At 37.8% G+C, this 14,882-nt stretch overlaps 1 protein-coding gene across 2 annotated transcripts in view; it reads right to left on the reverse strand.

Annotated features, from left to right (window-relative positions):
- Positions 1–366: 366 nt before the first annotated feature.
- The window catches only part of LOC117963770 (adherens junction-associated protein 1-like), a 30,195-nt gene continuing 15,679 nt past the window's right edge, over positions 367–14,882 (reverse strand). The window contains exons 2-6 of one of the 2 annotated variants that reach the window (XR_004660848.2): positions 14,050–14,825; positions 8,167–8,254; positions 7,560–7,802; positions 5,662–5,792; positions 367–538 (exon numbers count right to left, since the gene is read on the reverse strand). Coding sequence is in view for 1 of the 2 variants with exons in the window: in XM_034904913.2 (XP_034760804.1) it covers positions 517–538; positions 7,560–7,802; positions 8,167–8,254; positions 14,050–14,825 (1,129 nt within the window). In the remaining variant the exon portion in view is untranslated. The remainder of the gene's footprint in view (positions 539–5,661; positions 5,793–7,559; positions 7,803–8,166; positions 8,255–14,049; positions 14,826–14,882) is intronic. The other variant, XM_034904913.2, reaches the window with a different exon arrangement.

The following is a 14,882-nucleotide window of genomic DNA, read 5'->3' on the forward strand; positions in this document are numbered from 1 at the left end:
TTTCTTTTGTTGAAGAGTGCTTTAGCGATAACATTAAAAGGTATTCAAAAACATTATCAAAAACAAAGGTAATGACTGATGGCGGGATATGGTTTCTTTCAGAAATGATAACCCAGGTTATGTCTTTAGTCTTCCATGGCATCCTTATTAGGTCCTTTCTGTACAGTTTGTGGCACGTAATGGCATAATTGGCACATTGTTCTGTATCATAGTCCAACATATTCAAGCAGAAGCCTTTGGAATATTCCGTAATCTTCAGGATAAATCTTCTCTTTACGGAGGTTCACTTTCTCTTCCTGTAAGCTGTTTTTATATATGTATATATATATATATATATATATATATATATATATATATATATATATATATATATATATATATATATATTAAGAAATGCTATACTTTTCTTCAAAATATCAAGAAGTATCAGCATTTGTTTTTTTTTAGAAAAATAAATGTGTCCATCATCCTACAGTTTATAAAAAGAAACTGGAGGTTATTTTTCTTTTCTTTTTTTTACAGGTTCACCAAAGGAATCCTTGGAAGAAAGAAACAGAAAAAAAACATTAATAAATGAACTGTAAACCCCATGCATTCAAAACTGTTTATACAAGACGGATGTGACCTGCAAACATAATGTAATCTATTACCATGAGGGCAGCAGTGTGGAGTAGTGGTTAGGGCTCTGGACTCCTGACCGGAGGGTTGTGGGTTCAATCCCCATTGGGGGACACTGCTGTTGTACCCTAGGTACTTTACCTAGACTGCTCCAGTAAAAACCCAACTGTATAAATGGGTAATTGTATGTAAAAATAATGTGATATCTGTATAATGTGAAATAACGTATAATGTGATATCTTGTGACAATTGTAAGTCGCCCTGGATAAGGGCGTCTGCTAAGAAATAAATAATAATAATAATAATAATTACCAGGCATGACAGTGGCACTATGTGACAAGAACCTGATAAATGAATATATTCCTGCAGATCAAGAATCATGCAGTGCTGGATCTGAATTTGGTTGGATGGATGTCACAATCCTTTATAATAGTCAAATTGCTGTAGCCAAAGTTATCCCCCAACTCACTTATCTCACATAAAAAGAATCGCACTGCAATCCTAAAATTGAAGAACCCCCTTTCTTTATTAACATTGCAGTGAATGGATGGTTTTGTCTGGGTTTTTACTTTTAATGGATTCAATACAACAGGAGTCAGTGTTGTTTTTGTACACAGGATATGATTTGTTTGTTGTTGATTCAATTTATCAGTTGCCAAATGTTAGGCAAAAGTTGCAGGTAGCCATGTTGTAAAATGCAATACATCAAAAATGTATTGAGTTATGTCCAGAATATAAAGCCAATTACAGCTGCTACCATATCAGGAATATAAAATCCCATCAAAACTATACTAATTTCTTTGTGAAATTTTCACAACTGTTTATTATTATTATTATTATTATTATTATTATTATTATTATTATTATTATTATTATTATTATTATTATCCTGTCTTGAATTTCCCAGAAATGTGTCTTCAAATCAAGCTCAGACCAATGTATTCTGTCCTCAAACTGCATGGTTCGGTCAAGCAACCCATACTTTCAGGACTGACCCCTTATAGCCCTTCAATGCACAGAAATAATTGGATCCAAAGGGAGTGCAATGCCTCTTGAACATAAACTGCACATCAGCAGTTTCAGAAATTGAAATTCCTTTCCACTTTATTTTTGGCAATGCTGTTGGGTGCTCTATGCTGCTTAATTGTCAAATTTGACTCACAGGTGCAGAAAGGTTAGAGATCAGAGAAGATCCACCAAAGCATAAAGGAGATCGATCAAGTAAAAAGAGGAAAAGAAAATCCATTAACAGCAGGTATCTGAGTGAAAAATTAAACCATGATTTGTTTTGCTATTTGCTTCGCCCTGACAGCAACAGTGATTAAAATGCATTCAGTTGCTTTCCAATGCAGGATAATTGCTGATTAATATTAAAGAGATGTAGGCTGCTGTAAAACATGTGCTGTTAACATTCAACGCAATATACTAGCAGTTGTGTCCATTCACCCAAAACACCAACAACGCTCTGTGGTGTCCTAAGCTGTGTGGAAATCCTTGAATCTGTTGATGCATGGACTTTGATGCAGTGGTCCCAGTGCAATACATGTGTTTTTTTCATGATTGTGTTCCAGGGCTTTAAATAATTGCTAAGCAATGCTTTAAAATACATACCTGCCAGACCACAATTATGCCAGTAGATAGATAAATCAATAACACACTGTTATGTACTTTACACAGTGGCTTACACATGACCTAACCATGTCAATAGGATGGCTGGCCACCTGTTTTTCTCTTGTTTTTTGCAGCCCCATTAAGTGTTATTAGACTCTTACAGACATGCTGAGCTAGAAAATAAAATGGCTTCATTTTAAGACGACTTACAAGACCTTATATTGTTGTTGTTGTTTATTTTTGTTTTAAATTTGTACTCACAAATACCTTCCCAATTACTTTACAGCAAGGTCGTTTTTGGAAGGTAATTACTGTGTTTTTTTTTTTTTTACAGCACTTCCTTTATAAAGCTCCACTCCTGTTTTGTGAAAGGAGAAAGTGGCATGTTTGAATCGTCATATCACTTTTAGGTTCAAACTAATGGAAAATACCTAAAATCCCTTCCACAGGGGGGAAAAGCTCTTTAAAAATCACAGAAAGAAAGAAAGAGCTAACAATTCAATATCAATATTGCACTGTAAGATCTCCTAGTACTGCTTGCTGCAGGAGTTGCAAATTAAAGGTTTGTGTAGCAGAACCTGTAAATACTGAACCATCCAATGCCAGCTGTCTAAAAATGCTTGTTATTCCAATAAATCAAAGATCTCTCAGTCTCAGTGCTTGAATTGAAGCAGAACGAGAGGTCAGTGTGGCTGCCCACAAGTGGGCTTTCTAGACGCTCTGACCTTAAGCGGGCTGAAAAAAAGTTTTAGTTAAACAGCAATAATTAAACAGTACTCTGTTACATCAGAGTTCCTTCTAAACATCTTACACATTTCAGATGACTGTTTGTATCACATTAATATCAGTCTCTACTACATACATGACCCATATTTTTTCCTATATATTGCTTTTCCCACTAAACGCAAATATGAATTTGTGAGGCTTATGTCAGCAAGCGTTCTTTCATTTCCATGCCCTTTTAAAAAAATGTGTTTCATGGAATGTTTCCATGCTTCCATTATTGGCGTGAACCTTGGTGTTTCATAGGTCCCATCATTCCTTGGATGAATTCCTAACAGAGCACGACACACAAAATTCAAATTAATTAAACTTTATTGTGTTAACAACCAAGTTCGCCTATTGTCCAATAAACTGATGTATTGATGAAGGTTTATTCTTTCCACCAACAAAGCATTACTAAAATCACATCCTCGTATCCCTTAAGGATATATACCGGTAAAAAAAAACCTAAAACAAGATGATGTGCAACTGTACCCTGCTTGAAAGGCATTCCATCTGATCCCTGTCCTTGAACACTTGTACTCAATAGGGATTGTATTGACTGAACATTCCTGACACATTTCCATTGTGTTTAGATGCCCTTCCTTTGAATGCGGCTGCAACAAGATACTGTAATAAGCCTGACACAATGTTTCATAAAAGAGGCTCAGAGGAGACGCTTCAATAAGCTTGCCAATGGAAACGTGCTTCGCCACCCAGTATTAATTTGCAATGAGGATGCACTGCACAGCAGTGTGTGCCATTACACGGACAGCGCAGGTAATGTCCCACTGCTAAGTGCCAATGATTTCCCATGCAATTTTCTTTTAATGGCAGCTTTGTCGAATGGGTCTTGGGTTTGCAGTTGAGCACTTTTACTACCTGCTGACAAAAAAAGCCATTTTGCAGGCTCCTGAGCATCCTTTCAATGTCTGATCCTTATTGAAACCATGTGAGTAACTGTCATCAGCTTGATTTAGGGTAACTATACTGTATACTGCACATCGCACCCCTAGTGACATTTCAAACATGGCTTTGGTGATGCAATATAAATGTGTCTGGCTGGTTCTTATATTTTAGTATCTATCTCGAACCTTCATACAGCATACAGCTAAGAAACCAGCATATTGAGTTTGAAGGCCCTCAGGCCCTCTACTCTAGTTAAATTAGGTAAAAAAGAAATAACTGTTTTCGATGGAAAATTCTGCACCTGGAGGTTTTCTACTGTTCTGACCCATTATCCCATCCTGTATTTTTAGAACTATAAGTGCAATCCATTCATTATGAAAACATTTAATAGAAAGCTGCAAGACCTTGCTATGAATAAGTAAAACAAGAAAGAGAATGATTTCACTGACCCTGCTGCTGCTGCTGCTGCTGTCAGTTTATTAGAATTTTAATTGCTCAGTTAAGCAAATTGAATTCTAAAATCAGATTTTGCCAGTATGAACGATTGCCCATTTTAGCGTTTTTCACCTACAGTTGTGTTTTTTCATTATCTGGTTTTGCACCAGACACTGCAGTTTTAAAGTTTAATGATTCTTTTGTGAAAAGATTTGAAATGCCAAAACAGCTGAATTGTATTTCACCAGTTATTAAATATGTCAACATGCCCAATTGTAAACCTAATCTATCTACCTAATGTTAAAAATACTCTCTCTGCAATAATGCCTGTAATTTCGCCCCTGCCTGACTCAACGCCGCCCCGCCACCTCCTCCCACCCCCCCCCCCCCCCCACCCCCCACCCCCACCCCCACCCCCCCAACACAAACACACACACACACTTTTGCTTAAATGACAACTTTATGGCCGATGGGCGTTGGCTCAGCAGAATCCGGTATATATCATTATCTTTGAACACCAGGGATGCTATTTACCATACCACACAGACATAAGTGTTCAGTGTCTTAAAACACAACATGCTGACATCATACAGAGTTATACAGTACAGGCAGTATGGTTCAATATGCAGAAGCTTTAAAATGAAAACAGAACATTCAAAATGTGGATTTGCATTTAAGATAAAGAAGGTCTCTTCTATACTGCAGTTGACTACAATTGGTGCAGAGATTTTAAGTATACAATCCCATTACTAACAACAAATAATAATAATAATAATAATAATAATAATAATAATAATAATAATAATAATAATAATAATAAGACAGATTGGTGTTAAATTATAAACTAGACCTCTGTTGACTTACAAAGCAGGCCCATGCAGAAGTGGACAACAGACCATGATTTCTGTAATGACGATGGTAACAACACTGATACCACATTAGTAGGATCTGATAATGCCCTACCTTATCCTGTGAATTATCTGAAGTGGGAGTTATCAGTTCAGGGTGGGGGTTTGGGGGGAGATCAATGCATTCCAAGTCTAATGACTGCAGACTGCCTATTTCTGCATCTCATACAGCTTGGTTTCTTCCCCTAAAAGGCATTAGGGAAGCAACCCGTGCTTATTATGAATGCCTGGTTTATATGCATGCGGAGGGAACGTATTATTTTTTGAATGTATAGTATCAATGGAGATAAGTGTATCTGGGGCACAAAGAAAGGGGACTACCTGTATAGTGTCAGAGGGTTTTGAATGCATGGAGACAGCTTGGAAATGGTGGATGGGCGTGGGTTGGGTAAGAAAACGTATGAATAGCTGTACGTACCAGGAAACAGAAACATGGAGTCTGCCCCGCCCACAGGAAGTAAAGGGACTTCGGCCAGTCAGCAGGAGATTTCAAACCATTTCTCAGACACAAAGGCCACTGGGATAAGCTGCCGTTCAGCAGGCGAGGGTCTGCAGCGAGCAGAAAAATGGGCTTGCGCGAGCTGGTACGTAACACACAACATGCAGGCCTACAAAGCAGGCCTGCCACCAAAAAAATAAATCTTATATTTTCTATAAAAATATATATATATATATATCAATACTGCTTTGTTGTTGCTGGGGTTTTTTTCTAACTTATTTATCTCCAATAAAATATATTATTGGGTCTTACCCAATTTAATTATATCATTAGATAGCTTATGGATACAATATCTCTCCCCTACAGCTATTGCCTCCTCCGCTACAGAACAGATTAAAAAAGCCAACACAGTGATACAATAAACATGACAGTCAAATTTCAAACTGGGATTTAACCTTAGTGACCTGACAGGAATATCTTAAGCATACCGACACCATCAGGTTTTTTTTTCAAGCTTAATGAAGTACAAGAAGTTTTTATTGTCCCAGCATTTATACCGTCAAATAGAAATTAACTCGCTCTAAGGTACAATAAGCATGATACTTTAATCCCTATTAAGTAACAGCACACATAAAATACGTTACAAGGGTTCCAGCAGAATATATTTGATGTAAGTTGGATCTTTATAAGTTTTATGAGCGTGGCAAGAGTATGAAATGCTACTGGAAAAACAGTGAGTGTGCAAATGGATTTATACTTCAGTGCAGCAGGTGTGATTCAAGGGTATGACTCAATTTGTGTTGGAAGGAAATCCTATTTTGTTCGTGTGATTTCTGAATTCCTTCTGTAGTTATGCTCTAAAGGCAAATTAGCTTTGGGAGCATATAAGGGTATACAAAGGTCCTATGCACCTACCTGGCATTTAGAAATGTAGTTTGGGAGCACTTTTTGAGTCATAACTACGAACCAAGTTGAATCCTGGATATAATGGCAACTACTTTTATTTTACAACAAAGCATTGTTTTCTTATAACCAAAAAGTTTTTAACTTTTACCAGATGCTGATGTGGTTTATACACAAGACCGCCAACAATATAAAAATGAACAATGATAAGATCCAATTCAATGAAGAGACGCGGGGGCAGTATGTCGACCAAAAGCTTGGAGCCCAGTGAAAAAAAAAAAACATGAATAAATTAAAATCCAAATTAAACAACGCATACAAATGTAGACATTTGATGAAATGGATTGATAAACAAATCTCTACACCACTATATTGTTGTTTTACTACGGTAGGCTACTTCTGTTAGGAACCATATCCCATTCCTATTCTGTGCTGTGAGCTACATATATCAATCAAGATAGCTGCTTTAATTTTATAACTAGAAGATGCACTAGTCTGATCTGTCTGTGGACCATGATTACATTATTAAACTGGAGGACAATATCTCTTGATTCCTTGTGTGCCTTGAGGGAAACAGTGAGTTGTCCTTGCTTGACAGTAAAACCTATTATGGGATTATCCTCCAAATCTCTGCACCAATAATACACACACAAAAAAAAGTCTGTTTAAGCAGAGAATATCATGTAAATTTATCTTTAGTCAATCCTAAACCCAGCAAAGAAAACACCTGTGCAGCAACAGTACAGGCTCCCAGGGCTTACCAAGAGATTACACCAAACGAGCTGAAATGTGTAACAGGAAAGGTAAGATTTCATTAACGAATGTCTTAAAAAAATCCTTCCTTAGCACCTTCATTCTAACAGACCCCAGTCGAATTACTTTCGACACCGCTTGTGTTGAAACTGATAAAAGACATATTTTTATAACACCTTTTCCTGGACCCAGAAGGTTATCAGCTGTAAAGGGATACTTACCTATTTCCATTAAAGGTTGTCTTGTACACAGGGGTCTGTTGTAGCATTTCGTCTGTGTAGACTGGCACTGCTGTCCTCACACACTCATGGGAGCACTGCAGGTTCTCGTTGTAGGCTGTGAAGATGTCCATGTTGCTGGGAACTCGAGCTGGTGTGAAATCGGTTAAATTCTGACAGCTTTCCTCTTGCTGGTTAATCTTTCGCTGGTGGTTGTTGCGTCGTCCGTTTCCGCTCTGTGCACAGCTGCAAAAGAGCCGCCAAGAATATCAATTAGCATCACTTTATTTTCTGCTAAAAACAAAAAAAAAATTAGGTTTAAGCCTGTTTTTTAACTACATTGGAGGTTCAAATATTCCAAAATAAATTTTTCTCTGTAATTAAAGCTTAATTGCACACATTTGAAACCCAATTGCAAACATGTGTTTTATTGAAATGGATAAATGAATTGTACAAGCACACAAACACATGTCAAGAGCAGTGGCTGACACTGTTGTTTTTAAAGATGTATCTTTACATGTATTGTGATCATGTTTTTACATTACTGAAGTTTTTAAAAAGGGCAAAAAGTTCAAATCTAAGAAAGATGGATGAAGGGACTCCCTCCTACCAGTTCTTTAGGACCAGTGTTGTTATCAGAGCTGCGATGACCATGATAAGAGAAACCGTGATTGTGATTATCTGGTGAACTGCCAGGCCTGGAAACAAATACAAAAAAAAAGGGTAGGACATAACACAAGATCCAGGCTTTCAAAAACAGCAAAACCATTCAAATCTCCGGTGCATAATTAAAAAGCAATGAATGCAAGGAGAATGCAAGTGAACTGTGATACAGTAGACGTAACTGGTGTGGAGTGTGTTTGTACCATTATAACATTGACAGGTACATTCAGATAAACACATTTTAGAAGGTGAAACAGTAAAACTTTACATCAAGTGTCTCTAATTACATGGTAGTTACATAATAAAAAAAATGGTACTTACACATAATTACAATGTTATTATGCATAGTTACAATGTACTTAAAGTGGAAATCTTTTTGCACGATTTATGTAAGTACAAAAATTGTATCAGTAAAGGGTGAGGGTTAGGATTGGGGTTATATCATGCAAACACAAATTACACATTAAGTACATTGTAACTATGCATAATAGTTACAATAAGGAGGCTGTGTGGTCCAGTGGTTAAAGAAAAGGGCTTACTACCAGGAGGTCCCCGGTTCAAACCCCCCCTCAGCCACTGACTCATTGTGTGACCCTAAGCAAGTCACTTAACCTCCTTGTGCTCCGTCTTTCGGGTGAGACGTAATTGTAAGTGACTCTGCAGCTGATGCATAGTTCACACACCCTAGTCTCTGTAAGTTGCCTTGGATAAAGGCGTCTGCTAAATAAACAAATAATAATAATAATAACAATGTAATTATGTGTAAGTACACATGTATTTACTAAGTAACTACTATGCAAATACACAGTAATTAGAGACACAAGGTAAAGTGTTACTAGTAAAACTATAGAAACTAAGTATAGTTTCGCTGAACTGATTGTGCATGTTGCATCTTAACTTTGGGCTTAAACCTAATTGGCAGTGGAAATTCTGCCTTTTGTTAACTGGTACCTTCCAGATACAATGAAAGGCAATAGAGTAAAACATTGCTAATTTGTGGCTAATTAATATGATGCACTGCTAATTTGGCACCACTTTGTACGAAACTGTCAAACTTAGATGAATGAAAGTACAACCTAATTCTGATCCTTCTCCCCTTTCTCTCTAATTAGCAGGCACTATTCTTGAAATAAGTACGTTTCTTCTGGCAGTATTTTATATATATATATATATATATATATATATATTGTCCTTCAGAGTTTTAAAATCAAAGCTGAAGTTCAACTTATTAGGAAAGACTTTTACCTTGCAAGCTGAATCAGTGGCTTGTGATTTCAAACACCTTTGCTATAGAGGTTTGCTGATTAAAGGGATGCATTACACAAAACTAGTGAGTACTTAAGTACTTGAGAAACATAAGTGGAGGGCAGTGCCTTGTTCCAAAGCCTTCTGAAACCATTTCCTTACAATTCCCCCTCTTCCTGTAGTCATCAACCAACTCGTACTCTTCTTGCCTTCATTCTACTTCCTCTAGCACCAACCACCTGTGAGTGTTCCGCTATCGAGAGATCCCCAAAACTAGCCAATGGGAACAAAGCTAAAACATGTGGAGTCTTTGAGCTAAACACTCCCTTAGGCCTTTCAGATCTCCACCCACAACCCCATGTACGGATGCCAGTCAAACGCTATGCTTAAATTACACATATAACGAGTAGAATAGACGCAGAGTCATTTCAAAGGAATACAGACAGCATTTGTTACTAATACCAATACTAATCATTTTAGTTAGTTACATTACAGTATTTCTATTGCTCCTGTGAAATCTAATCCTAAACCCATTTGTCTTTTTCACCTTGTGCTTGCGGTGTTGTGTCCTGTGAGTGACATTGTTTGAGTTGCAGTCTTTACAGGGGCTTTTGTTTGAATTGATCGACCCAGATTAAGAGGAACGAGGGCCCTGTCATTTCACCCTCCACTGCATTCTGAGCCTTGGCATTGATTACAATGAGAGGCCAATCGAAGCAAACACAGCCCTCCAAAAAATAAAGTGCATTTTGCTTGGGGGCATGAGAAAGGTGGCCTCTCAAGGGCATGCCAATACAATGCTTATGTGTTGGATCAGCATGATATCAGACTTCAAGGGGAAGCGTCATTTAGCACGGAATGATCTTACTTGAAGTTTGCTCCACTCGGTTGAGTTTTTATTTGCATTCTGGTAACATTTTCACACTTGGTCAGTAACGTGTTGACATATGTACAGTTTTAGAGCCCATGTTTGTTGCCATGAATAATATTCATTTTTCCCAAAATCAGACTACCTCAAACCAACCACTAGCTGAATTAGATAGAAATAAACTAGCTTAAATGTTTGCAAAACAGAACAAAAAATAACAGTTTGATGATAATATAACGTTATAAGCATCACAATAAAACACTTTTCCAGTTGCTGGTACCAAAAAAATGGGATTAATGCACTTCCTATAAAAACACAAAAGCAGATGCAAGATCATTTTATATTAACTAATACTCCTTATGCTGATACTCTTGAAGCTCAAAAACAAATGTTATCAACTGGTCTCTTAATTTAGTATACAAAATGTGTCAGCCAGCACCTGAAGTGTGCAGAGGTCCAACGCACATTTCTCTATAGGGGAAACGCTCTCTTTGGCTAGTTTTGGAATTGCCAATTAATTTCTGCGTCAAAATGTCTATCTCTGTGATTTCTGCTGAGCCGAAACTAAGCAATAAGCCTTGAAAGATGCGAGTCAATTAGTGGAACTGCTTTCTCACTATATATAAAGTCAAGACGTTTTTACAATGCAATCACCTTGGATCACAAAGTGTTGGATGAGGTACAGGGATAAAGTAACAAAGAACACCCACGGCTAGAGACATCATCATGAATCAGAGAACACATTTCATATCTAAATGACCTTTGTACTAGCATCTGCTGTCAACAACTAAAAACAAAACCAAAAAAGGCGTGGCTCTGAAGTGAACTGCACAGATCTATTACATGCCATAAACGGCGTCATAAAATATTTCTGGGTCTTTTCATTGCATTAAGTTTACAATGTGGCCACTGTGTAAATTGCCTGTCAGACAATATGTGTCTGTATTAGTGTTTGCTTTAATTTGTTTCTTTTTTTCCTTTATTTAACAGTACATAGCTGTCAACAACAAGAATCTAGGCCTTGCCTTCCCGTTGCCATGGTAACTAGCATCTCTGTAGTGAGCTACTGGTAGCTCCCTCGAGTGCCCTTGTGACTGCTGGAGTGTCAATAAAAGAAAGCGGAGCTACTGCTCAACCAAGCTACCTGTCCACATATAAAAATGTTCATAACTAAGAAACTCCTTCTTCGATTGATGTTTGTCTGTGGTGCATTCTCGCTAAGACCAGACAAGTAACAATCTATTTTAATAGATCTGTCACATTTTCTGTCACAACTAGCAACTAGCTGCAATGACACATGTTCCAGTTCTACATGTGACTGTAACGTTTGTTTGTTTGTTTTTTCACATATTTTATAAATACATAAATCTCCCCTCTAGATACGAGCTTAGCATGGTTTTCTGTAGGGACTGTATTGCTAGTCTGAACTGTGTTTCAAATTTAACAAGAGCACATAGCTGTCTGATGTGTGAGGCTGTAACAAACCTCAAAAGCAGACGTGGGCATTAAACTGGACTTAACACATCTGCTATCGTGCTACCTGGATAATACAACACTTGTCTTTCCTTTCACTTTTTCTTTGTGGCTGCACTCTCAGTTATAGATCAGCCATAACCTCTGTTTCTTGGCAGGAATCAGCCTGACTTTCTCTTAACATCTCCCTCCCATCCCAGTACAGACAATGTAAGCATTATTTGTACCCTTGCATGGCAGTCAGATCAGAAAAATCCATATAGTAGCTGACTTCTTAATTCAGCAGACTGACGAATAATGGAGTTTTTTTTTTGTTTTTTTTCTACAGGGTTAATATGTGTTCCTTAATAGTTTTCTAGATTTAAAAAATACCAGGACAAGGCACTGTACACTGTGTCTGTTAAAGACAACAGATAATACAATTGTTAATCGAAGAACCAACATATCTTCAACACAATATAATGCTAATGAAGATGATAAAAGTTAAAAAAAATGATCATCTTTTTCCTTAAGTTTAACAAATGCATAATTCAATAAAGACAATATAAAAGGCCTCTCTGATCTATTCGTATACTTGGCCCAGGTCAGCAAATATATTGAGTGTTTCAGTGGCAAACATCCATTAACTGTCAAATGAAAAAAAAAAATTCTCTTCTAGACAATTAGAGTCTAATTTCAGCTCATGCTCCAATAATTAATTGGAACAGGGTGCTATCTTTGGAAGGAATAAAACATACTAATAATCTGACATTCAAACAAAAGACCCAAACTAGTCCTCTAACTGAATGACTGGTGCGTGGCTCCCTACTGGGGGATTGTTTGCCTGTTTAAGTTTTCTGCAACAAATCCGCTAACAAGCCCCTAATTAAAAATTAGAATTAATATTCTTGGCAATGACTAATGCGTCACCATGAAGCACATAGTTCCTTATGGTATTGCTTGGAAAGACACCTCTTTCTGGAAGCTCAGTCTCTTAGTTGTGTTTTTTTACATGAATAAAAGTTAAGAATGGTCATGAACAGTCTTCCCACAGGTATCTGAACTCTCAGATGTATACTTGAGAGGAGCAGAAGCTACAGCCAATCAAAGTCAATGTGCATCGAGCATGGGCGTTCAAAGCTAATAATCAATTAGGCCCCGGTGGCTGTTTCTACACCAGCTGTTGTTAAGTAAATGCGGACACTTGCGAGATATGCATTGTTCCAAGCTATTTTAGTCTCTTTCTTTCTCTTTCCAAGAGTCGGCTCCACTTTCTACCCCGTTTTTATTACAACACATGTCAGTATGACCCATTTTGTTCTATTATTTTCCTGCCAAAGCCTATCATTGCCAGCATACAAGCTCAGTAAATAGCTCTTCTTTGTTGAAAAGAAAGTGTCACAAACAGTGGTTCTGATAATGGAGCTGTTGCTACCTGCTGTCATCCAGTTTGTAATGGCATGTTTTATGTGGTGCTCTATTTTGCGATTGCACTCTTATTTTAGAAAGCTTTATACTTATAATTTTGAAAATTGAAAAAAGCAGAAGGTTTCAGTGAGTCGCATATTATGTGAGACTGACCCCCCCAGTTTGAGAGATTGTGTGATAAACTCTGTAACTACATAACCACTGGATCTCTGTACAGATGCAAGCTGTAGGTTACTGTGCACTATATACATCAACACCACCTGCTGGATGTTTAACACGTTGCGAGTGATACATTCCGTAATCATTTACATTTACATTCACAATAACATTGTAATTGTGTAAGCACACATGTACTTACTAAGTAACTACTATGTAAACTAATGTGATGTAACATGTTACCATACATTCTTAAAACAAATCTAAAAGACTCTAGCGGAGAACTGGCAGAGCCCAAATTTTAATTTGGTTAGTTTACTGGATCTGTAGTTCATATACAGCTTCTAAATTTTTTGCAAAACTGTCCAAAAGTAATATTGTTGTTACAAAATATTTTTTAGCAAAAAAGACCCAGGCTACAATTCTATGTCAATAAAGGTAATAATCTGGGATGCCTAGAAAGTAATATCAGAACCAGATTCAATGCAGCAAAATAAATAATTAAACAATAAAAATCTTTATCATGAATAGCCTAAAGGTTTAAAAAACAGCCCAGTAAAAGGTGAAAGCAAGATTCATTCCTAAATATGTTGCTTTTCATGTACTCCAGCCTTTTTGCAAAGGCACTTGCCTAAGTTAACAACACCAGCTGCTGTTAGCTCAGTAGAATTTTAGGAGTACCTGCTGTGTCTATAAGTTGCTTGGGTGGTCTAGCTGTCTCGCTAATCACTCGGACATGCCTGGACTCCGTTGTCATCTGTTTCCCTGGGTAGATTGTGATCACTGCATGGTTCATTTTTGTTGTGACCGGGGACTGTTTGGTTGTAGTCATAGAAGCAGTGGTGGTGGTTGTGGTTCTTCTAAATGTAGTGGAGTTTGGGGCCCCTCTGTTTGTCTTGTGCTCCTGCTTATCCTCTCCCATGCCTGTGTCATCTTCCCCGGTCGGTCCCCACTCTATAAATTCAGGCATCGTTGTTGTCCACCCTTCCGGGGTGTAGTCGTAACTATCCCATGCGTTTCTGACTTGCCTCCTGGGCCTTTTCAAAAAGGTCACTTCAGCTGAGTTTCTGGCTGGAAGAGAAACCAAAGTGTCTGCGTTTCTACTAGAAGAATATTTATGCTGGCATTCTTTACAAAGAAGGCCTTCAAGTAACGATCCTCTGTGCTTATGACTCCTCTGTTTCAGTGCCTGCTCCGTTTTCTTGTGGTGCAGCAGTTCAGGGCGATGAGCTTTGTTCCACCAAGGGCTCAGGACTCTCCAGTGCTGTGCGTTCTGTAAGTTCCACAGGGGGCTGTGAGGCAGCCTATGCCGAGGCAAAGGCCTTGATATAAGTTTGAATCCTGAGCCTTGAGTTACAGGGCTACAGGAAGAGAAGTCCATGGTCAGGTGAATCATCGCTAGTAGAATCCAAGCATGACATCCAGCAGGGCCACCTGGTCTAGAGGCAGACATTGAACTGCAAAGGCAAGAAAAAAAAAGAACAGTGAATGCATGGTTACTGTACTCTTTTCAT

The sequence above is a fragment of the Acipenser ruthenus genome, chromosome 20 (genome assembly GCF_902713425.1).
Source record: "Acipenser ruthenus chromosome 20, fAciRut3.2 maternal haplotype, whole genome shotgun sequence".
Lineage (NCBI taxonomy): Eukaryota > Metazoa > Chordata > Actinopteri > Acipenseriformes > Acipenseridae > Acipenser > Acipenser ruthenus.